Genomic DNA, 22,645 nt, shown 5'->3' on the forward strand with positions numbered 1-22,645 from the left:
TTTGACAGCAAATATCAGTTCATGCAAGCTCATTAAATACACGGTACAACCATATGTCACAAAATGAAATAACAACAAGTCAATAACACTGAGTGGCACTGCCAGCTTTGACTACAAATCAGCAATTTGAGCTTGATCTCTGACCCTGTAAGAGATCAGCCAAGACTGGCACAAGCTGTGCACGGCTGGAATCCATTTTTACTGACAAGCATGCAATACCTACAAAATGTGAATTGAAAGAAATTTGCTGAAAAACTTACGGAAAGTTTCATTAGGTCTTAATAGGTGTTGTTCTCTGTGAAATACTACTCATATAATGACATGACACGTTTCAAATTTACACTACCTGCGACAAAGCTTTCCTTTCAGGTCCTCATCCTCTGATCATATGATTTTACTTAAAATTCTGTGAAAAAGACTTGGGGCCTTATTTTGTTTGAGGGCTAGGGAGAGCCAGTTCTTCATTTTCCCAGTTGCATTAGCACATGATTCAGCCACAGGATGGTGCACAAAGGTAACTCTGAGAGACAAGAGCTTCTGTGCTCATCTCACTCTCATACCTGCCAACACTCACTGACAGCAGGACCTTCATGTGTCTTAACATACACCAGAGGGAGTCACATACCCAATTGTAACTGCACTTCCAGCTCCCGAAAAGAGCCCTAGCTCAGTCACTGTGATCAAAGTAACAATCAGATGAGCTTTCCTAGGAGCTAAAAAGACCCCTACATCCCCGATTTTAAACACAGGCAGTTCTACTTGCTTCACTGAAGAACTTCTAACTTTATGCTGGTGAAGAGTAAGTGAAAATTCCTGTATATTGGTGAGTAAATAGTGTTCACCCTGTAATGTTAAAGCTCATTGTATTGCTTTGTCTTTTCCTCTAACAGAAGCTGTCCCTACACCTGTACCACCAACACCTACACCAACAGAACCTACACCACCTCCAGTGACAGGTAATTTTAGCCAATCACATATACTACTCAACGGGTTGTAGGACACTTACGTTTTTTACTAGCAGTACTACTTCTTCACTTCAGTTAATTTCTATGGGTGTTTGTCTATGACATTGCTTTATGGCATACAAATCAGCCTTTTCTGTTTCAATTCTTCCATATATAATCTACAAAATGAGAGTGATTGTGTGGTGGGAAAACACAATGAGGTGGGCTTTTGGGATGTGTCTGTATGTTAATAAGAACTTTTTCCTGTCTCCAGAAGCTATTTGCAGTATACATGGGGATCCTCACTACAACACCTTTGACAAGCAGCGTCATGACTTCATGGGCACCTGCACCTATACCCTCTCCAAGCTGTGTGAGAGCAACAGCTCCCTGCCTTACTTCAACGTGGAAGCGGCCAATGAGCACAGGGGAGGCAACACCCACGTGTCCTATGTCCAGTACGTGGATATCGATGTCTATGGCTACAGGATCAACCTCGGTCAAAAAAGAGCTGTTAAGGTAAGGTTGGAGCCTGCTGTCTATCATTTGTAACTCATAGCATCAATGAAGAAACTGTTGTACAGTGACTACAAATTTCCAGCTTCTGTGGAGTAATATTTAGAGGGCAGTCAAATACTTAGGAGCAGGAGTAATGTGTAGTTCTTAAACATGGGAATTTCAAAACTGAAAGCATAGGCTAAAATTCTGTGCTCTGTTGTTGAAAGGTGGGCTTAGAGCTGACACTCCAGATGGGGTTGGTGGGCTAGACTACATTTCTAACCTGCTCCCCATGCTCAAGTCAGGCATGTAACAGGGAGAAAAGAGGTTCTGAATTAGCTGAGTTCATCCTGGTAGTTATTTCCCAATCCTGTGTAGTGGCCTGTAACACTGAACACTTCTCATTGATTTCTACTTATTCCACCTCACTGTTAACTTCATTTAACACCTGGCCTTTGCCATAAAGCAGGGCCAGGTGGGAGTCCTGGAGTGACAATCTGATGACTCTCCTTACACTGATTGTACACTTGGCAAGTTATTGCATCCTAGGACTCCTTTATGGATCCTTGCCATAAAGGGTCAAGACGGTAGAAATGGTTGAGCCAAACCCACAGGAAATGAACAGGTCACCTTGCTTCATTACCACCCTTCTTATAAGAAAATACTACAGTGATTTAAAACAGGCAAAGGTTTAAAGGTACACTGAAACCTTTCCCATCTGGTCTTAGAGACACAGAGAACTCATATGTCCTCATTTGTCCAACAGCCTCTCTCTTATACCTTTCCCCTCCATTTACGGATTTTATTATAAAAAAGAATAGGTCTGTAGGCAGTTGATGTAGACAGACCATGCTAAGTCTTGAGCTTTTGCCAGCTGTGTCTGGCTCACCAAGACCACACTTGTAAGCTATGTTGTAGACACATTGTTACGGCCTCAAGCCCTAGATTGTGTGGCCATATACACTATTCTTGGTAAGTAATACTAGCCCCGAGTGAGTTCTTACTTCTCACTGTGTCAATACAGGAATCTAAGAGGGTCACCTTTAAAAATATTTCTTTTCAAGTGCTTACAAGTCCTTCTCTGTGCCTTCAGGTCAATGGAGTCAGCCAGGTGGTCCCTGTGACCTTGGCCCCGGGTGTCAGTATTTCCTTCAGTGGACAGTATGTTGTGGTTACTACTGACTTTGGCCTGAAAGTCAAGTTTGATGGAAATCACAGAGCAGAAATCACTCTTCCCAGTACCTATATGTCTAAAGTCTGTGGAATATGTGGAAATTACAACGGGCACAAAGCAGATGACTTTCTTAACCCAGATGGAGAGATGGAACCAAACTCAACCAGCCTTGGCAACAGTTGGCAGGTTTACAATGACTCCAGGTAGGACTCCAGCCAGGATGTCAGGTCTTACCTGTTGGCTATGCAATGACCAGTGTTTTATGCAACTGTTGCATGGGGGTCAAAAATGTCAGACACACATGGGATAAAATCTATTCTTGTCAGTGTACTTACTTTATCCATCTGGGTAAAGTTTCACAGAAAATTTAACTGTGCTTAAAAAGAGAAAATTTGTTAGAATCCTAGAATTGTTTAGGCTGGAAAAGACCCTTAATGTCATCGAGTTCAACAGCTAACCCAGCACTGTCATATCCACCGACAAGCCATGTCCCCAAATGCCACATTTAGGCATCTTTTCAATACCTCCAGGGATGGTGACCCCACCACTTCCCTGGGCAGCCTGTTCCAATGCCCAAAAATCTTTTTGGAGAAGAAATTTTTCTTAATATCTAATCTAAACCTCCCCTGGTGCAACTTGAGGCCATTTCCTCTTACCCTGTCACCTGGAAAAAAGACTGTCCCCCATCTCACTACAACCTCCTTTCAGGGAGCTGCAGAGAGCAAGGAGATGTCCCCTGAGCCTTCCCCTCCTCAGGCTTAACAACCTCAATTTCCTCAGCCACTCCTCATAAGGCTTGTGCTCCAGACCCTTCACCAGCTCCGTTGCCCTTATGTGGATACAGCCCAGCACCTCAATGTCTTTCTGGTAGTGAGAGGCCCAAAACTGAACATAGGAATCAAGGTGTGGCCTGAAGAGTGCCAAGGACAGGGGAGCAATCCCTTCCTTCTTCCCCCTTCAAATCTTACTGCACATATGCTTTGTGCCCAAAGAGAGTCCAGCTGGGGTGAGGAGGTTGTTTTTGTTCCCTCACATCATAATGTTTTCTCAAGAAAAGCTCAGGCTTCTGCTGGGCTCAGGCAGCCAGTACCATCCCTGTGGCCTCACCATGGGGAGGGCTTTGTCCCTGTTGCTCAGGACTGCATCCTGCCAGGTGCTGGGCACTGCACACACAGCACCCATATCTTCACATCACATACTCCTCTGGGCCTGAGTTTTAGGGTTACTTACACATTGGGGTTTTCAGGAACAGCAGCCAATTAAATCAGAAAAAAATATGGTTTTGTTCATGTCTCCGTAAGTGGTCTCTTTAGGCACCTTAATGCAAGCCAGGGCACACAGCTGCAAGCAAATAACGTTCCCATGCAAGAAATACTGCCTTTCTCATTTGCTTTGCCTTGCTGATAGGAGAGAAAGGTCTTGGGGGCTGCTTTTGTCCCCTACTGCTGTTTGAACAAACAGAAAGAAAGAGTATGTTAATTACAGACACAGGCCAGACAGAGAGAATGATCTGTGAGTTTTAGCATTGACTTGGCTAAATTCCTGTTTTACATTTAAATTTAAATATTAGTATTTGAATAAAACACTGAAGGTGCCCACTAAGAATTCAGTTATTGTTTTAGTATATGAGTGCTAATACTTGAAGATATTGTTTCAACTCTTCTAAGATACTTGACTTGTTCATAATTATTTCCCAATATGTTATTAAATAACGATAGGAGTTGAACTTTGCTTTCACTTTCTAATTCCCCTTCCATGTAAACAGCCTGACTTATCGGAAAGCCAAAAATAAATACCTGGGTTTTGTCCAGGCCTCTCAAATACTATCAGGTTGAGATAATTTTAAAATCTGAATCTTTATCCCAAGAGTTTGAACCAGAGGGATTAGAAATATGTCATGTTTAGTCTGGGAAGAGACCTGTGATTTTGGTAGATGTGATTTCAAAAGCATCTCAGGTGCTAGTGAATCCCAAGTTGATCTGTTAAGTTTTCCACATCTTTTTTCTTTTTTTCCACATTAGGTGCTCACCAGATGATGGCCATACTCCAAACTGCACTGATGATGAAAAACACATGATTCAAAGCAATGCCTACTGTGGTCTGATCACAGATCCAAATGGTCCATTCCAGAACTGCCACTCATTAGTTGATCCACAGAGTTATTTTGAAGATTGCCAGTATGATCTCTGTGAACTTCATTTGAACAATGAAGCCCTCTGTGAAAGCCTACAGGCTTATGCAGACGTGTGCCAAGCTGCAGGAGTCCAGCTGGCACCATGGAGAAATGCAACCTTCTGCCGTATGTATCAAAGATTGCTAAAAATTGCCACTTGTCAGGAGGGTATAATGAGGATTTCCTGAAGGCAGAGCATTACAACACTGTTTTGAATTCATCTAACACTGAGAATCTTGACTGATCAGGCCAAAGATTTCAGGGTTATATGTAGTTCCTCAGTTTGATTTCTTTGGGAAGATGCTAGTGAATGTAGTTCAGCTGCTTTGAATGAAAGGAAAAAATACCACCTAATCCATCTTAAAATAGAAGGGAGACCTTGCCGTTGAATTTCTCTCTGCAAAGAGAGCAGGACGAAGGAGGAACACATCTGACAAGCTGAGCAGCAGATCTGGGAAAAAGGGAGGAGAGTGTTGTTATCACTATCAGTGGCACAGACTCCCACATGTATAAGAGAGTAGGGAGTGCTGACCATTCTTCCCTATTGGATGTGGAGGAAAGCATCAGAGTGTCCTGTATAAGCGTAGTCGTTCATGGTTTCAGATGGGAGAGGAGGCAACATGGATAGGCAGCCTGGAATTAAAGGCCAGGACAGAAGTCAAAAGTCTGTGCAATGGAGATTGTAACAATGCTACTGAGGGTGGAGAAGGCAGGGAGAATAGGGACGAGATGGAAGAGACAGAAATGCACAGAGGCATAAGACAAAAGGTGTTAAGTATTGAAGTAATAGATAGATGTCTGTGCTAGGGAGTAAATAGGAATAATGACTCTTCTTTTTTTAGTATTAGTAAAGAGTAAATAAAGAACATTTCTCAAGAATTCAGGCATATAAGAAAAAACATCCATATTATTTTTGGAACAAAATTTAAATACAGTCTGAAATACCTGAACAGATCTGTTCCCACCAGAAACAAATAAAAGTAACAGGAAATAGTATTTCAGTGACCCATGTGCCTTCTGTGTTGAAAGAGATGGGGAAACTAAAAAGCTGGTCTGAAAACACTGGAATTACTGAAGCCTAATTTCTTTTCTGACTTTTGTTTCACATTTGACTTCAGTCTCTATCTGGAGTGATTTCTTGGCTGGGGATGCTACTAAGGCTTTCCCTTCTAGAGGTTCCATGGTTTCTAAGCAGGAGTGAGCTGTCTCTGCATCTCTTCTTTCTGCTGAAAGAGTTTGCAGGATCTCTTCTCCTTGCCTTGTGCCGATTTCATTTAATGAACCCGTATATATTTTTATCTTCTGCCAACCTCACCAACTTATTTCCTGTAGATCACCTGGTTCAAATTAAGTGAGAGGATGGGCAAAGAAATGTACAATGTCATTGTATTATCTCTGTCTCCTTAGAAAAGCAAGCTAAAGACAGAGTGAGAAAATATGTCATTAAAAATTGTTCCACTTCACATAAACATCTAGAAGCTGAAAAAACAGTGCTTAGGAAGCTTCAGTTCTCAGACCTTCTCGTCAGAATATTGCAGTGTTTAAAGCATCTAATTACAAAGGAGAATGTCATGCATGTCGCAAAATATAAAAATAGAATAGAGCACTTCTACATCCTGATTATTGAACAAACCTTAAAGACCTCAGCGAAGTGAGAAAATAAGAGTTAAGACATTACAACATGACTGGAATTAAATATCAGAACTATAAACTAAAAATAGCACATCTAGGAAAAATAGCTAACATGACACTGATATCCTATGTCCAATGCAAGAATTCAAGAAATCATCTTCATGTCCTAGGAAATGCTCTCTCTGAGTAAAAGTATAGATAGCCAAATCTCAAAAGACATTCAGGTGTGGTAAGACAACAAAGACATGCCTGAGAATGCTGCTAATCCCAAGATTCACAAACATTTCAAAAGAAATCAGAATATGATATTAAACAAACCCAAATACTGAGTAATTAAAAAATATTAATATATATATCTTTTGTTACACAGCATTGGCCTGTCCATCCAACAGTCACTATGAGCCCTGTGCTGCAGCCTGCCCTGCCACCTGTGTGGACCCAATGGCTCCTGTTACCTGCAGCCTGCCGTGCGTGGAGGGCTGCGTGTGTGACAGTGGGTACCTGCTCTACAATGACCGCTGTGTGCCCAGCCAGCAGTGTGGGTGCTGGCACAATGGGCAGCACTACCCCGTGGGCTCCGAGTTCTGGACGGACGACACCTGCTCCTCCAAGTGCACGTGTCCCGCACGGGGAAGCAAAGTCCAGTGCTTCAATGCCTCCTGCCCTGAGGGCCTGTACTGTGGGGTGCAGAACGGGAAACCTGTGTGCCTCGAACACTCCTACGGCATCTGCCACGTCCACGGAGACCCCCACTACAAAACCTTTGACAAGGTGACGCACAACTTCATGGGCAACTGCACCTACACGCTGGCCAAAGTGTGCTCCAACATCACCTCCCTGCCCTACTTCAACGTGGAGGCCAAGAACGAGCACCGTGGCAACACTCGAGTGTCCTACGTGCGCGAAGTGGTGGTTGAGGTGTACGGACAGCGCATTGTCATCCTCAAGCAGCAGAAGAGCCACGTGCTGGTAGGCAGTGGGGCTGGCATGAGCATGATGCGGCTACAAGGCAGGGCTGGCTTCTCCTGGAGGGGCCTGGCACGTACCAGGTGGGAGTGGGCTCCCCTGAAGGCACTGGGTCGCTTTGTTTTCCCCTTCAGGAGAGGCTGGGGGAGGAAGAGGCAAATGGGAATCACGGGCCATGTTGAGCAGAGTGCAGAACACAGCACACAGCTCTGCGAGTCCCAGGGGTGTGGGGGTGTGAGGACATCCCAGGCAGCTGTTTGCCGTGCCAGGGCCGGCAGCTGCTTTCCCTGGGCAGGAGCAGCCAGGAAGGCCGGGGACAGGCTCGGGGCCCACTGGGGTGTGTGTCCCGTAGGTGAACGACGTGCGCCAGACGTTGCCGGTGAGTGCAGCGGGAGGGGCCATCACGGTGAGCAAGAGTGGTCGCTACATCGTCCTGGAGACAGACTTCAACCTCAGAGTGTCCTACGACACTGACCACTCGGTGGAGGTGAAGGTGCCCACCACCTACTTCAACCTGACCTGTGGCATGTGTGGGAACTTCAACAACCGCAGAGACGACGAATACATGATGCCCAACGGGCAGCAAGCCGCAGACTCCAATGCGCTGGGGGAGAGCTGGCAGGTCCCAGACAGTGACCCCTCCTGCGGTGTCCCCGTCCCCTCCCCACCCTGCAGTGCAGAAGAGGAGAAGCTCTACAGGTCCGACCAGTTCTGTGGCATACTGACAACCAGGCCTAGCTCTTTTGAGAGTTGCCACGGCGTGATCAACCCCCAGGACTACTTTGACACCTGCTTGTATGACCTGTGTGCCCTGAATGGTGGCCAGGAGTTCCTGTGTGCTGCTCTGGAGGCCTATGCTGACGCGTGCCAGGCAGCTGGTGTGACTTTGCTTCCCTGGAGGAATGCTACCTTCTGCCGTGAGTACCTGCTTTGCCATTGCCAAAAGGAAAATGGGCCACACCCTGTCCTCTGAACATCTGGCCAAAGAGAGTCTTTGGTCTTCCCCTTCCCACAAGGCTGTCCGTGGTTGAAGCCTTGCTGGTCCTAATTTTCCCCTTCCCATTGCAGCCCTTCAGTGTCCCCCCAACAGCTACTATGACCCCTGCATGACCGGCTGTCCTGCCACCTGTGCTGACCAACAAGCCCCACAGAACTGCTCCAAGCCTTGTGTGGAGGGCTGTGCATGTAGCTCTGGTTTCCTCCTGAGTGGAGACACCTGTGTGCCCGAGGCCAACTGTGGCTGCCTCTTTGAGGGCAACTACTACACTGTGAGTGAAAACCCTGCCCTGGTTTGCACCCCTGCCAGAGCACTCCCCTGCCTGTACCTTCCTGCCTCATATGCTGAGGTTTGGTGTTTCCCCGCCTGCAGGAAGGCGAATACTCAGTGAATGAGAACTGCACTCGCCGGTGCCGGTGTGAAGCCAAAGGCCAGATGGTTTGCTCTGCCTTGTCCTGTGGCGAGGATGAGGTCTGCAAGATCCAGGATGGCCAGAGGGGCTGTTACCCAGCCAGCACTGCCCTCTGCCACATCTACGGTGACCCACATTACAGCACCTTTGATGGGAAGCTCCACCACTTCCAGGGCTCCTGCAACTACACGGTGGTGACGGGCTGTGACAACTCCTCCATCGGGTTCAGTGTCACCACCCGCAACAACATCGCGGCAGCCAGAGCTGGACAGCTCTGAACTCTGTGGCACTGTCCCTCGAAGGCCTCCACATTGCACTGCGCGAGCACAAGGCAGTCTACGTAAGCCCCTCATTTCTACATCTGGGAACACCAGATGCCCTGGACACCCTTAAATCCCCCTCTGTCCCCAGGGAGAGCTTGCTATTCCCTGAGCCTGCTGCATGACCATAGAAGAGCATGGCAGGGCTCTGAAAGGGGCAGAAATGGCTGCTCGTTCAGACACAGATTCTTGGTTACTTTCTTGAGCTTCTGGTGTCCCATCTGTACAGTTGCTGCTGCCCTCATAGGCCTGGGCAGGGTTTCTCATGCCAGCAGTGCTTCTGGCTCACTGGCACTGGCACTACCCCAGTGAGGAGCCGTGACCTCTCAGCAGAGGGCACCTCTTTATGCTTCTGTCTCCCTCTGTCCCCCTTCTCCAGATCAACGGTGCTCTGGTCTCCCTGCCTGCTTCTCCTGCCCCCGGTGTGACCATTTCCCTGAGCGGCTCCTACGTACGGGTTTCTACCAAGCTGGGCCTGCAGCTGCAGTTCAATGGGGACCATGAGCTCCTAGTGAAGGTGTCTGAGAAGTACAAGGGCAAACTCTGTGGGCTGTGTGGGACATACACTGGGAGCCAGCAGGACGACTTCATGCGACCCGATGGGGTGGTTGTGCCTGACTTCAATGACTTTGGAGCCAGCTGGATGGTGCCGGATGAGGAGTGGCTGTGAGTCCTTGTTCCATCATGCAGATGAAGGACAGAAGGGAGTGTGGGAGAGGGGAGCTATGAAGGGCATCAAGACGCGGAGGGTTGGTGATGGCAAGCATGGGGCAAGGGAGAAGAGGCAGGTTCCTGACCCCAGGGAGAGTGGGCCAAGCCTGAGCAGGATGCTTTTCCTAAGCTGCTTGGATCACAACTGCCTCAGTCACTTGTTTCTGTCCACATGAAACCAGGGATGGCAATGGTACCTGTGGGCCGTGTGTTCCGCCCTTCCAAGTGACAGCTATGGGTGCCTGTCTTAGTGAGGGAGCTGGACTGCAGAAGCTGAGGTTTTGGCTGGGGAGAAGGCCAGGAAATGCAGTGGCTGCTGTCAACAGGCTGCAGGGAACTCAGGGCCATCTGTCTGCTTTGTAGGTGCGACCCATCCATCAGTCCACCTGCCTCCTGCTCCCCTGATGAAGAGGAGGCAGCTAACAAGCAGTGTTCAATCCTCACACACCTCGGTGGCCCCTTCCAGCCTTGCCATGCAGTTCTGCCACCCAAGACGTACTTTGAGAGCTGTGTCTATGACCAGTGTGCCACGGGTGGCAGCACGGAGCAGCTCTGCAATGACCTGGGGGCCTATGCTGCAGCCTGTGCTGAGGCAGGCATTGCTCTGGGAGACTGGAGTGCTGGCACTGTTTGTGGTAAGTCTTCTGTCAACCTCCTTTGATTTCCTTGAATCTCAGAGTCAAGGAATGGGGCAGTTCTGGTGCAGGCTTCCCCACGTATCACATAACTAACCACTTTGCTGGGCTAGCCCTTGTGTAAAGAGACTCTTCCGGACAGGTGGAATCCCTGTCCCGCGCTTCCTTTGCAATGGTGTGGGGGTGTTTGGGAAGCGTGCAACATCCCCATTTGGGAATAAATCCCCCTTATTAATCATACCTTATCCACTTCTCTTTCACTCTGTTTCATCCACCAGCTCCTACAACCTCGCCCCCCTTGCCAGGCACTACAACGCGGCCTCCACATACAACAACATCACAGTCACCTGGGACAAGCACAGGTACTGTTGTCTCCCATCCATGTTTCTTAGTGGCTGTGCTAAGCACTTCCCCTTGGCTGGCCACCCTTGCCTGTCCACAGGCATGCCACAGATGTACGTGGATGTACCTGAGCCCTGCTGGACAAGGGGAAAAGGTGGCCACACCCTCACTCTACAATTTCTGCTTTCCTTTCTGCACCATGTTCAGCTCCACCAACTGACTGCAATTTTGCCTGCACATTTGACAAGGACCTCTGTGGGTGGGTCCAGGCAGATTCCAGCAGCATTGACTGGATAAGGAACAAAGGCCCAACGCCCACGCCAAATACCGGCCCCTCGTCTGACCACACAACAGGAGGTAGGAACAGCAATCAGGACACTGGCAGAGGGGTGTCCCAGGGAAGATGGCAACAAACTTGTACAAGCGAACACAGGCCACATCTTTCCTGGCCTTCCTCCAGAGCAGCTCACCCAGTGTTGCCAAGGGCCAGAGGCTCCCTTTGGGAGGATTTCCGGCCCTGGCAATCAGGCCGTGCTACCCGCAGAGCAGGCGAGGACCTGCCATGCAGGGGAGAATGTAATGCACAGCTGGATGACCTGTCTATCTCTCAGGAAGAGGAATGGGTCTGTGTCTCTGTTACGAGATACTGGCTTTTCCAGAAGCCAGAGATGAGGGTCCTCCAAATCTGCAGAGTCATGTGAAGACTGTGGCAATGCTTTGGGGGTGTTGCCATTGCCCAGTCCAAGGCCTACAGCTGCCATGGCCCTGAGAGCACATTCATAGAGGCATTTGGGTCTGGGGAGGGTTGTGAAGGAGCTGTGCTTGCTCCCCCCTCCTTTAGCCTGCCTGAAACTGCAGCTGCGGTGCTCCCAGAACTGTGCTTGGGTTGTCCCTGGCTGCTTTGAGTAGCTCCGATGCATCTGTGACAGTGTGGCTCGTGCTTTGTTTCAGAGGGCTACTACATCTTCCTGCAAGGGACTGCTGATGCTCTCCCCGGCTTTGTGGCTCACCTGGTCAGTCCGGCATGTAGCTGGGAAGGAACACTCTGCTTCCGCTTCTGGTACCACATGTACGGAACTGCTGAAACAATGGCCCTGCGGGTGTATGTGCAGAAGGGTGATGAGCTAGTGCTCGTCTGGCAAGAAGTTGGGAACCATGGAGACAGGTGGCACTTGGGACAGGTCACGGTGCAGACCACAGGAAACATGCAGGTAAGGCCACAGGCTCTCACTGCCACCTCAGAGGAACCATGCTTTCTAATGGCTCTTCACACATGCAGCAGGAGCTAATGCTGGGAACCATTCCTTCCCTCAGATTTTGCTGGAGGGAGAATGGGGTGAAGATGAGCGGAGCAACGTAGCATTGGATGATCTCTCCGTTGAAAAGGGATCCTGTGCAGGTACAAGGCTTGGCTTGGGGAAGGGCAGCTTGAGACATGTCACCGACTGAGGTGGCAGGCTGTGCTAGAGGCAGGAGCACAGCTTGTTTCTGGGCACAGCGGCAGACTGTGCCCGAGTCAGCTTTCCTCTGGGCGGCTGGAACTATGGCAATGCCTGCAATCACTGTTTTAGTTCATGTGTTACAAGGCCCACAGGCAAGACATTGGCCACAGGTACTGAAGTGCCTTACCTGCTACTGTTACCCAGCTAAGCTGGTGGCAGAGCCCTTGAGTGGGATGGCTCTGCCTGAGATGGCACTCTTCAATCCCTGTCCTGGGCATGCCTGGGCATGATGCTGGGGACCTCAGAAGGGTGAGGGAATCAGCTGCCTGCAACAAAACTCCCCTGTTGGTGCACATCTCCTCTAACTCTCTCTTGTGCTAGGTCTGCCAACACCAACACCCACGAGGCCTGTGCCAGGCACCACAACACAGCCTGTACTCACCACCTCACCAACCAGACCCACTCCCACATCAGGGACTGCCACCTCCCATCCCCATCAGATTCTGCTTCTTGAAACTTCTCATTTTGCTTCCTCCAGTGCCCACGATTCAGGATGGAGTGTCTGTACTGAAGGGGGGGTGTGTCTCCTCCTATATCCCAGCTCTGCTGGTGGTAGCATTTTTGCAGAGGCATAACAGTGCCATCCCTGCCCTGTGTCTCTTAGGTCAGCGTGTTGGGTTTTTCAGGAAGGGTGGGCTAGCTGCTTGCAACAAAGGCCCATGTTGACACATTCCTCTATCTCTCCATAGGTCCACTTCCTACAACACCCTCTACCCCACTTCCTAACATTACAACACAGACAACACCAAGACCACCACCAACAACACCTGGGATGACCTCAGGTACTGCTATTATTGGTAGAGTTCTGAGTCCTCTTCAAAACCCATGCTGGGTATATGGTGCATTTGCATTTAAGGGCTGTTATTTGATTGATTTCAGTCTCCCTCGATATTAAGACACACATAGAATCCTCTTCCCTTTCTAAGGGTTTGTGTGGCACAGCTGTGCTTCTAGCATGAAGGTGTTTGAATAGCTTTGAACTGTATGTCTGTTAAAATTAATACTATGATGATACAGATCTATAATAACTCTGCTTGTCCATAAAGCCAATAGACCACTCATGAACCAGATGCTCTTTGAGCAAAGTGAGCTGGGGAGAAGAGGCAGTAGGAGGTGCTAAACTGAAAGTTTCCTCTGGTCTTTCCACTGTCAGGCACCTGTGTGGTGGAAGGAGATCCTCACTACCACACGTTCGACAAGCAGTTACACCATTTCATGGGCACCTGCACCTACACCCTCTCCAAGCTGTGCGAGAGCAACAGCTCCCTGCCCTCCTTCAACGTGGAAGCGGCCAATGAGCACAGGGGAGGCAACACTCGCGTGTCCTATGTCCGATACGTGGACGTTGATGTGGCTGACCAGCGGATAAGGCTGGGGCAGGGTGGAGTGGTGACGGTAAGCTTGAGGGGGAGACACTGTGGGACTGTGCAAGAGGAGAGAACTGTGCCAAATGGGCTGCTCCAATCCTGTCTCGATTCTTGTTCTTCCAGGTCAACGGAGTGGCAGAGATCCTGCCTTGCAGCCCATCCGCGGGTGTGCAGGTCTTGTCCAGCGGGTTCTACACCATGGTCATGACAGACTTTGGCTTGAGAGTCAAGTTTGATGGGAAGCATCGGGTGGAGGTGACACTTCCGAGCACCTTTGGGCAGAAGGTTTGTGGCATGTGTGGGAACTACAACGGGCTGGCAGCAGATGACTTCCAGAACCCAGAAGGGGCAATGGAGCCAGACTCCACCAGCCTGGGCAACAGCTGGGAGGTGTCCAACAACAGCAGGTGGGTATGGCCCCCAGCAGCGCTGGGGACACACTGGGCAAGGGAAGGAGGAGGAGGCACCAGGAGAAGTCCACAAATGACTCAGGGCCCTTCTGCCTGTCTTTCCACAGCTGCTCAGCCGGACCTCTGCCCACCCCAGCCTGCAATGAGACCGACAAGCAACTCATCGGCAGCAGCCAATTCTGTGGGCTCCTCACTGACACCAGTGGCCCGTTTCAGGTGTGCCACGCTGTGCTGAACCCCAGCAACTACTTTGACACATGCTTCTACGACCTGTGTGAGCTGGGGCTGGACCGTGAGGCCCTGTGCAAGAGCTTGCAGTCCTATGCAGATGCCTGCCAGTCACTTGGTGTCCAGATACCTGTGTGGAGGAACGCAACCTTCTGCCGTAAGTCCAGACATGGTACCACGGATCAGTACACTCAGGAAAACACAGGACAGGATTGGAAGAGTGAGCTGGGGAATAAGATCTATTCTCCCTATAGGCTGTAGGGATTTACAGGTAGTTATCAGTATTAGAGGCACCATTTTCTGTTTCATTTTGATCGGGTAGGACTGACAACACAAGTGGAGCCAAAGGGATCATAGAGAAAATAGAGAGAGGTACTTTCTCAAAGGGAAATATTCAGCAGAAAGCAGTATTCTGTTCTCCAAGTAATTGCCTGGTCTTCTGTCTCGGCAGCGATCACTTGTCCATCCAACAGTCACTACGAGCCCTGTGCTGCAGCCTGCCCTGCCACCTGTGTGGACCCAATGGCTCCTGTTACCTGCAGCCTGCCGTGCGTGGAGGGCTGCGTGTGTGACAGTGGGTACCTGCTCTACAATGACCGCTGTGTGCCCAGCCAGCAGTGTGGGTGCTGGCACAATGGGCAGCACTACCCCGTGGGCTCCGAGTTCTGGACGGACGACACCTGCTCCTCCAAGTGCACGTGTCCCGCACGGGGAAGCAAAGTCCAGTGCTTCAATGCCTCCTGCCCTGAGGGCCTGTACTGTGGGGTGCAGAACGGGAAACCTGTGTGCCTCGAACACTCCTACGGCATCTGCCACGTCCACGGAGACCCCCACTACAAAACCTTTGACAAGGTGACGCACAACTTCATGGGCAACTGCACCTACACGCTGGCCAAAGTGTGCTCCAACATCACCTCCCTGCCCTACTTCAACGTGGAGGCCAAGAACGAGCACCGTGGCAACACCCGAGTGTCCTACGTGCGCGAAGTGGTGGTTGAGGTGTACGGACAGCGCATTGTCATCCTCAAGCAGCAGAAGAGCCACGTGCTGGTAGGCAGTGGGGCTGGCATGAGCATGATGCGGCTACAAGGCAGGGCTGGCTTCTCCTGGAGGGGCCTGGCACGTACCAGGTGGGAGTGGGCTCCCCTGAAGGCACTGGGTCGCTTTGTTTTCCCCTTCAGGAGAGGCTGGGGGAGGAAGAGGCAAATGGGAATCACGGGCCATGTTGAGCAGAGTGCAGAACACAGCACACAGCTCTGCGAGTCCCAGGGGTGTGGGGGTGTGAGGACATCCCAGGCAGCTGTTTGCCGTGCCAGGGCCGGCAGCTGCTTTCCCTGGGCAGGAGCAGCCAGGAAGGCCGGGGACAGGCTCGGGGCCCACTGGGGTGTGTGTCCCGTAGGTGAACGACGTGCGCCAGACGTTGCCGGTGAGTGCAGCGGGAGGGGCCATCACGGTGAGCAAGAGTGGTCGCTACATCGTCCTGGAGACAGACTTCAACCTCAGAGTGTCCTACGACACTGACCACTCGGTGGAGGTGAAGGTGCCCACCACCTACTTCAACCTGACCTGTGGCATGTGTGGGAACTTCAACAACCGCAGAGACGACGAATACATGATGCCCAACGGGCAGCAAGCCGCAGACTCCAATGCGCTGGGGGAGAGCTGGCAGGTCCCAGACAGTGACCCCTCCTGCGGTGTCCCCGTCCCCTCCCCACCCTGCAGTGCAGAAGAGGAGAAGCTCTACAGGTCCGACCAGTTCTGTGGCATACTGACAACCAGGCCTAGCTCTTTTGAGAGTTGCCACGGCGTGATCAACCCCCAGGACTACTTTGACACCTGCTTGTATGACCTGTGTGCCCTGAATGGTGGCCAGGAGTTCCTGTGTGCTGCTCTGGAGGCCTATGCTGACGCGTGCCAGGCAGCTGGTGTGACTTTGCTTCCCTGGAGGAATGCTACCTTCTGCCGTGAGTACCTGCTTTGCCATTGCCAAAAGGAAAATGGGCCACACCCTGTCCTCTGAACATCTGGCCAAAGAGAGTCTTTGGTCTTCCCCTTCCCACAAGGCTGTCCGTGGTTGAAGCCTTGCTGGTCCTAATTTTCCCCTTCCCATTGCAGCCCTTCAGTGTCCCCCAACAGCTACTATGACCCCTGCATGACCGGCTGTCCTGCCACCTGTGCTGACCAACAAGCCCCACAGAACTGCTCCAAGCCTTGTGTGGAGGGCTGTGCATGTAGCTCTGGTTTCCTCCTGAGTGGAGACACCTGTGTGCCCGAGGCCAACTGTGGCTGCCTCTTTGAGGGCAACTACTACACTGTGAGTGAAAACCCTGCCCTGGTTTGCACCCCTGCCAGAGCACTCCCCTGCCTGTACCTTCCTGCCTCATATGCTGAGGTTTGGTGTTTCCCCGCCTGCAGGAAGGCGAATACTCAGTGAATGAGAACTGCACTCGCCGGTGCCGGTGTGAAGCCAAAGGCCAGATGGTTTGCTCTGCCTTGTCCTGTGGCGAGGATGAGGTCTGCAAGATCCAGGATGGCCAGAGGGGCTGTTACCCAGCCAGCACTGCCCTCTGCCACATCTACGGTGACCCACATTACAGCACCTTTGATGGGAAGCTCCACCACTTCCAGGGCTCCTGCAACTACACGGTGGTGACGGGCTGTGACAACTCCTCCATCGGGTTCAGTGTCACCACCCGCAACGAACATCGCGGCAGCCAGAGCTGGACAGCTCTGAACTCTGTGGCACTGTCCCTCGAAGGCCTCCACATTGCACTGCGCGAGCACAAGGCAGTCTACGTAAGCCCCTCATTTCTACATCTGGGAACACCAGATGCCCTGGACACCCTTAAATCCCCCTCTGTCCCCAGGGAGAGCTTGCTATTCCCTGAGCCTGCTGCATGACCATAGAAGAGCATGGCAGGGCTCTGAAAGGGGCAGAAATGGCTGCTCGTTCAGACACAGATTCTTGGTTACTTTCTTGAGCTTCTGGTGTCCCATCTGTACAGTTGCTGCTGCCCTCATAGGCCTGGGCAGGGTTTCTCATGCCAGCAGTGCTTCTGGCTCACTGGCACTGGCACTACCCCAGTGAGGAGCCGTGACCTCTCAGCAGAGGGCACCTCTTTATGCTTCTGTCTCCCTCTGTCCCCCTTCTCCAGATCAACGGTGCTCTGGTCTCCCTGCCTGCTTCTCCTGCCCCCGGTGTGACCATTTCCCTGAGCGGCTCCTACGTACGGGTTTCTACCAAGCTGGGCCTGCAGCTGCAGTTCAATGGGGACCATGAGCTCCTAGTGAAGGTGTCTGAGAAGTACAAGGGCAAACTCTGTGGGCTGTGTGGGACATACACTGGGAGCCAGCAGGACGACTTCATGCGACCCGATGGGGTGGTTGTGCCTGACTTCAATGACTTTGGAGCCAGCTGGATGGTGCCGGATGAGGAGTGGCTGTGAGTCCTTGTTCCATCATGCAGATGAAGAAGACAGAAGGGAGTGTGGGAGAGGGGAGCTATGAAGGGCATCAAGACGCGGAGGGTTGGTGATGGCAAGCATGGGGCAAGGGAGAAGAGGCAGGTTCCTGACCCCAGGGAGAGTGGGCCAAGCCTGAGCAGGATGCTTTTCCTAAGCTGCTTGGATCACAACTGCCTCAGTCACTTGTTTCTGTCCACATGAAACCAGGGATGGCAATGGTACCTGTGGGCCGTGTGTTCCGCCCTTCCAAGTGACAGCTATGGGTGCCTGTCTTAGTGAGGGAGCTGGACTGCAGAAGCTGAGGTTTTGGCTGGGGAGAAGGCCAGGAAATGCAGTGGCTGCTGTCAACAGGCTGCAGGGAACTCAGGGCCATCTGTCTGCTTTGTAGGTGCGACCCATCCATCAGTCCACCTGCCTCCTGCTCCCCTGATGAAGAGGAGGCAGCTAACAAGCAGTGTTCAATCCTCACACACCTCGGTGGCCCCTTCCAGCCTTGCCATGCAGTTCTGCCACCCAAGACGTACTTTGAGAGCTGTGTCTATGACCAGTGTGCCACGGGTGGCAGCACGGAGCAGCTCTGCAATGACCTGGGGCCTATGCTGCAGCCTGTGCTGAGGCAGGCATTGCTCTGGGAGACTGGAGTGCTGGCACTGTTTGTGGTAAGTCTTCTGTCAACCTCCTTTGATTTCCTTGAATCTCAGAGTCAAGGAATGGGGCAGTTCTGGTGCAGGCTTCCCCACGTATCACATAACTAACCACTTTGCTGGGCTAGCCCTTGTGTAAAGAGACTCTTCCGGACAGGTGGAATCCCTGTCCCGCGCTTCCTTTGCAATGGTGTGGGGGTGTTTGGGAAGCGTGCAACATCCCCATTTGGGAATAAATCCCCCTTATTAATCATACCTTATCCACTTCTCTTTCACTCTGTTTCATCCACCAGCTCCTACAACCTCGCCCCCCTTGCCAGGCACTACAACGCGGCCTCCACATACAACAACATCACAGTCACCTGGGACAAGCACAGGTACTGTTGTCTCCCATCCATGTTTCTTAGTGGCTGTGCTAAGCACTTCCCCTTGGCTGGCCACCCTTGCCTGTCCACAGGCATGCCACAGATGTACGTGGATGTACCTGAGCCCTGCTGGACAAGGGGAAAAGGTGGCCACACCCTCACTCTACAATTTCTGCTTTCCTTTCTGCACCATGTTCAGCTCCACCAACTGACTGCAATTTTGCCTGCACATTTGACAAGGACCTCTGTGGGTGGGTCCAGGCAGATTCCAGCAGCATTGACTGGATAAGGAACAAAGGCCCAACGCCCACGCCCAATACCGGCCCCTCGTCTGACCACACAACAGGAGGTAGGAACAGCAATCAGGACACTGGCAGAGGGGTGTCCCAGGGAAGATGGCAACAAACTTGTACAAGCGAACACAGGCCACATCTTTCCTGGCCTTCCTCCAGAGCAGCTCACCCAGTGTTGCCAAGGGCCAGAGGCTCCCTTTGGGAGGATTTCCGGCCCTGGCAATCAGGCCGTGCTACCCGCAGAGCAGGCGAGGACCTGCCATGCAGGGGAGAATGTAATGCACAGCTGGATGACCTGTCTATCTCTCAGGAAGAGGAATGGGTCTGTGTCTCTGTTACGAGATACTGGCTTTTCCAGAAGCCAGAGATGAGGGTCCTCCAAATCTGCAGAGTCATGTGAAGACTGTGGCAATGCTTTGGGGGTGTTGCCATTGCCCAGTCCAAGGCCTACAGCTGCCATGGCCCTGAGAGCACATTCATAGAGGCATTTGGGTCTGGGGAGGGTTGTGAAGGAGCTGTGCTTGCTCCCCCCTCCTTTAGCCTGCCTGAAACTGCAGCTGCGGTGCTCCCAGAACTGTGCTTGGGTTGTCCCTGGCTGCTTTGAGTAGCTCCGATGCATCTGTGACAGTGTGGCTCGTGCTTTGTTTCAGAGGGCTACTACATCTTCCTGCAAGGGACTGCTGATGCTCTCCCCGGCTTTGTGGCTCACCTGGTCAGTCCGGCATGTAGCTGGGAAGGAACACTCTGCTTCCGCTTCTGGTACCACATGTACGGAACTGCTGAAACAATGGCCCTGCGGGTGTATGTGCAGAAGGGTGATGAGCTAGTGCTCGTCTGGCAAGAAGTTGGGAACCATGGAGACAGGTGGCACTTGGGACAGGTCACGGTGCAGACCACAGGAAACATGCAGGTAAGGCCACAGGCTCTCACTGCCACCTCAGAGGAACCATGCTTTCTAATGGCTCTTCACACATGCAGCAGGAGCTAATGCTGGGAACCATTCCTTCCCTCAGATTTTGCTGGAGGGAGAATGGGGTGAAGATGAGCGGAGCAACGTAGCATTGGATGATCTCTCCGTTGAAAAGGGATCCTGTGCAGGTACAAGGCTTGGCTTGGGGAAGGGCAGCTTGAGACATGTCACCGACTGAGGTGGCAGGCTGTGCTAGAGGCAGGAGCACAGCTTGTTTCTGGGCACAGCGGCAGACTGTGCCCGAGTCAGCTTTCCTCTGGGCGGCTGGAACTATGGCAATGCCTGCAATCACTGTTTTAGTTCATGTGTTACAAGGCCCACAGGCAAGACATTGGCCACAGGTACTGAAGTGCCTTACCTGCTACTGTTACCCAGCTAAGCTGGTGGCAGAGCCCTTGAGTGGGATGGCTCTGCCTGAGATGGCACTCTTCAATCCCTGTCCTGGGCATGCCTGGGCATGATGCTGGGGACCTCAGAAGGGTGAGGGAATCAGCTGCCTGCAACAAAACTCCCCTGTTGGTGCACATCTCCTCTAACTCTCTCTTGTGCTAGGTCTGCCAACACCAACACCCACGAGGCCTGTGCCAGGCACCACAACACAGCCTGTACTCACCACCTCACCAACCAGACCCACTCCCACATCAGGGACTGCCACCTCCCATCCCCATCAGATTCTGCTTCTTGAAACTTCTCATTTTGCTTCCTCCAGTGCCCACGATTCAGGATGGAGTGTCTGTACTGAAGGGGGGGTGTGTCTCCTCCTATATCCCAGCTCTGCTGGTGGTAGCATTTTTGCAGAGGCATAACAGTGCCATCCCTGCCCTGTGTCTCTTAGGTCAGCGTGTTGGGTTTTTCAGGAAGGGTGGGCTAGCTGCTTGCAACAAAGGCCCATGTTGACACATTCCTCTATCTCTCCATAGGTCCACTTCCTACAACACCCTCTACCCCACTTCCTAACATTACAACACAGACAACACCAAGACCACCACCAACAACACCTGGGATGACCTCAGGTACTGCTATTATTGGTAGAGTTCTGAGTCCTCTTCAAAACCCATGCTGGGTATATGGTGCATTTGCATTTAAGGGCTGTTATTTGATTGATTTCAGTCTCCCTCGATATTAAGACACACATAGAATCCTCTTCCCTTTCTAAGGGTTTGTGTGGCACAGCTGTGCTTCTAGCATGAAGGTGTTTGAATAGCTTTGAACTGTATGTCTGTTAAAATTAATACTATGATGATACAGATCTATAATAACTCTGCTTGTCCATAAAGCCAATAGACCACTCATGAACCAGATGCTCTTTGAGCAAAGTGAGCTGGGGAGAAGAGGCAGTAGGAGGTGCTAAACTGAAAGTTTCCTCTGGTCTTTCCACTGTCAGGCACCTGTGTGGTGGAAGGAGATCCTCACTACCACACGTTCGACAAGCAGTTACACCATTTCATGGGCACCTGCACCTACACCCTCTCCAAGCTGTGCGAGAGCAACAGCTCCCTGCCCTCCTTCAACGTGGAAGCGGCCAATGAGCACAGGGGAGGCAACACTCGCGTGTCCTATGTCCGATACGTGGACGTTGATGTGGCTGACCAGCGGATAAGGCTGGGGCAGGGTGGAGTGGTGACGGTAAGCTTGAGGGGGAGACACTGTGGGACTGTGCAAGAGGAGAGAACTGTGCCAAATGGGCTGCTCCAATCCTGTCTCGATTCTTGTTCTTCCAGGTCAACGGAGTGGCAGAGATCCTGCCTTGCAGCCCATCCGCGGGTGTGCAGGTCTTGTCCAGCGGGTTCTACACCATGGTCATGACAGACTTTGGCTTGAGAGTCAAGTTTGATGGGAAGCATCGGGTGGAGGTGACACTTCCGAGCACCTTTGGGCAGAAGGTTTGTGGCATGTGTGGGAACTACAACGGGCTGGCAGCAGATGACTTCCAGAACCCAGAAGGGGCAATGGAGCCAGACTCCACCAGCCTGGGCAACAGCTGGGAGGTGTCCAACAACAGCAGGTGGGTATGGCCCCCAGCAGCGCTGGGGACACACTGGGCAAGGGAAGGAGGAGGAGGCACCAGGAGAAGTCCACAAATGACTCAGGGCCCTTCTGCCTGTCTTTCCACAGCTGCTCAGCCGGACCTCTGCCCACCCCAGCCTGCAATGAGACCGACAAGCAACTCATCGGCAGCAGCCAATTCTGTGGGCTCCTCACTGACACCAGTGGCCCGTTTCAGGTGTGCCACGCTGTGCTGAACCCCAGCAACTACTTTGACACATGCTTCTACGACCTGTGTGAGCTGGGGCTGGACCGTGAGGCCCTGTGCAAGAGCTTGCAGTCCTATGCAGATGCCTGCCAGTCACTTGGTGTCCAGATACCTGTGTGGAGGAACGCAACCTTCTGCCGTAAGTCCAGACATGGTACCACGGATCAGTACACTCAGGAAAACACAGGACAGGATTGGAAGAGTGAGCTGGGGAATAAGATCTATTCTCCCTATAGGCTGTAGGGATTTACAGGTAGTTATCAGTATTAGAGGCACCATTTTCTGTTTCATTTTGATCGGGTAGGACTGACAACACAAGTGGAGCCAAAGGGATCATAGAGAAA

At 51.6% G+C, this 22,645-nt stretch overlaps 1 protein-coding gene across 1 annotated transcript in view; it reads left to right on the forward strand.

Moving 5' to 3' along the window:
- Positions 1–501: 501 nt before the first annotated feature.
- Positions 502–22,645, forward strand: part of LOC104693490 (IgGFc-binding protein-like) — a 58,505-nt gene continuing 36,361 nt past the window's right edge. Inside the window, 34 exon segments of the mRNA XM_039557053.1 lie at positions 502–514; positions 1,219–1,463; positions 2,536–2,819; positions 4,638–4,915; positions 6,792–7,390; positions 7,740–8,304; positions 8,456–8,655; positions 8,757–9,019; positions 9,052–9,136; positions 9,496–9,782; positions 10,191–10,462; positions 10,741–10,824; positions 11,012–11,161; positions 11,756–12,015; positions 12,119–12,203; positions 12,996–13,088; positions 13,460–13,701; positions 13,797–14,080; positions 14,191–14,468; positions 14,763–15,361; positions 15,711–16,312; positions 16,427–16,625; positions 16,727–17,107; positions 17,467–17,753; positions 18,164–18,367; positions 18,370–18,434; positions 18,713–18,796; positions 18,984–19,133; positions 19,728–19,987; positions 20,091–20,175; positions 20,968–21,060; positions 21,432–21,673; positions 21,769–22,052; positions 22,163–22,440. Of these exon segments, the coding sequence (XP_039412987.1) occupies positions 502–514; positions 1,219–1,463; positions 2,536–2,819; positions 4,638–4,915; positions 6,792–7,390; positions 7,740–8,304; positions 8,456–8,655; positions 8,757–9,019; positions 9,052–9,136; positions 9,496–9,782; positions 10,191–10,462; positions 10,741–10,824; positions 11,012–11,161; positions 11,756–12,015; positions 12,119–12,203; positions 12,996–13,088; positions 13,460–13,701; positions 13,797–14,080; positions 14,191–14,468; positions 14,763–15,361; positions 15,711–16,312; positions 16,427–16,625; positions 16,727–17,107; positions 17,467–17,753; positions 18,164–18,367; positions 18,370–18,434; positions 18,713–18,796; positions 18,984–19,133; positions 19,728–19,987; positions 20,091–20,175; positions 20,968–21,060; positions 21,432–21,673; positions 21,769–22,052; positions 22,163–22,440 (8,380 nt within the window).

The sequence above is a fragment of the Corvus cornix genome, chromosome 9 (genome assembly GCF_000738735.6).
Source record: "Corvus cornix cornix isolate S_Up_H32 chromosome 9, ASM73873v5, whole genome shotgun sequence".
Taxonomy (NCBI): Eukaryota; Metazoa; Chordata; class Aves; order Passeriformes; family Corvidae; genus Corvus; species Corvus cornix.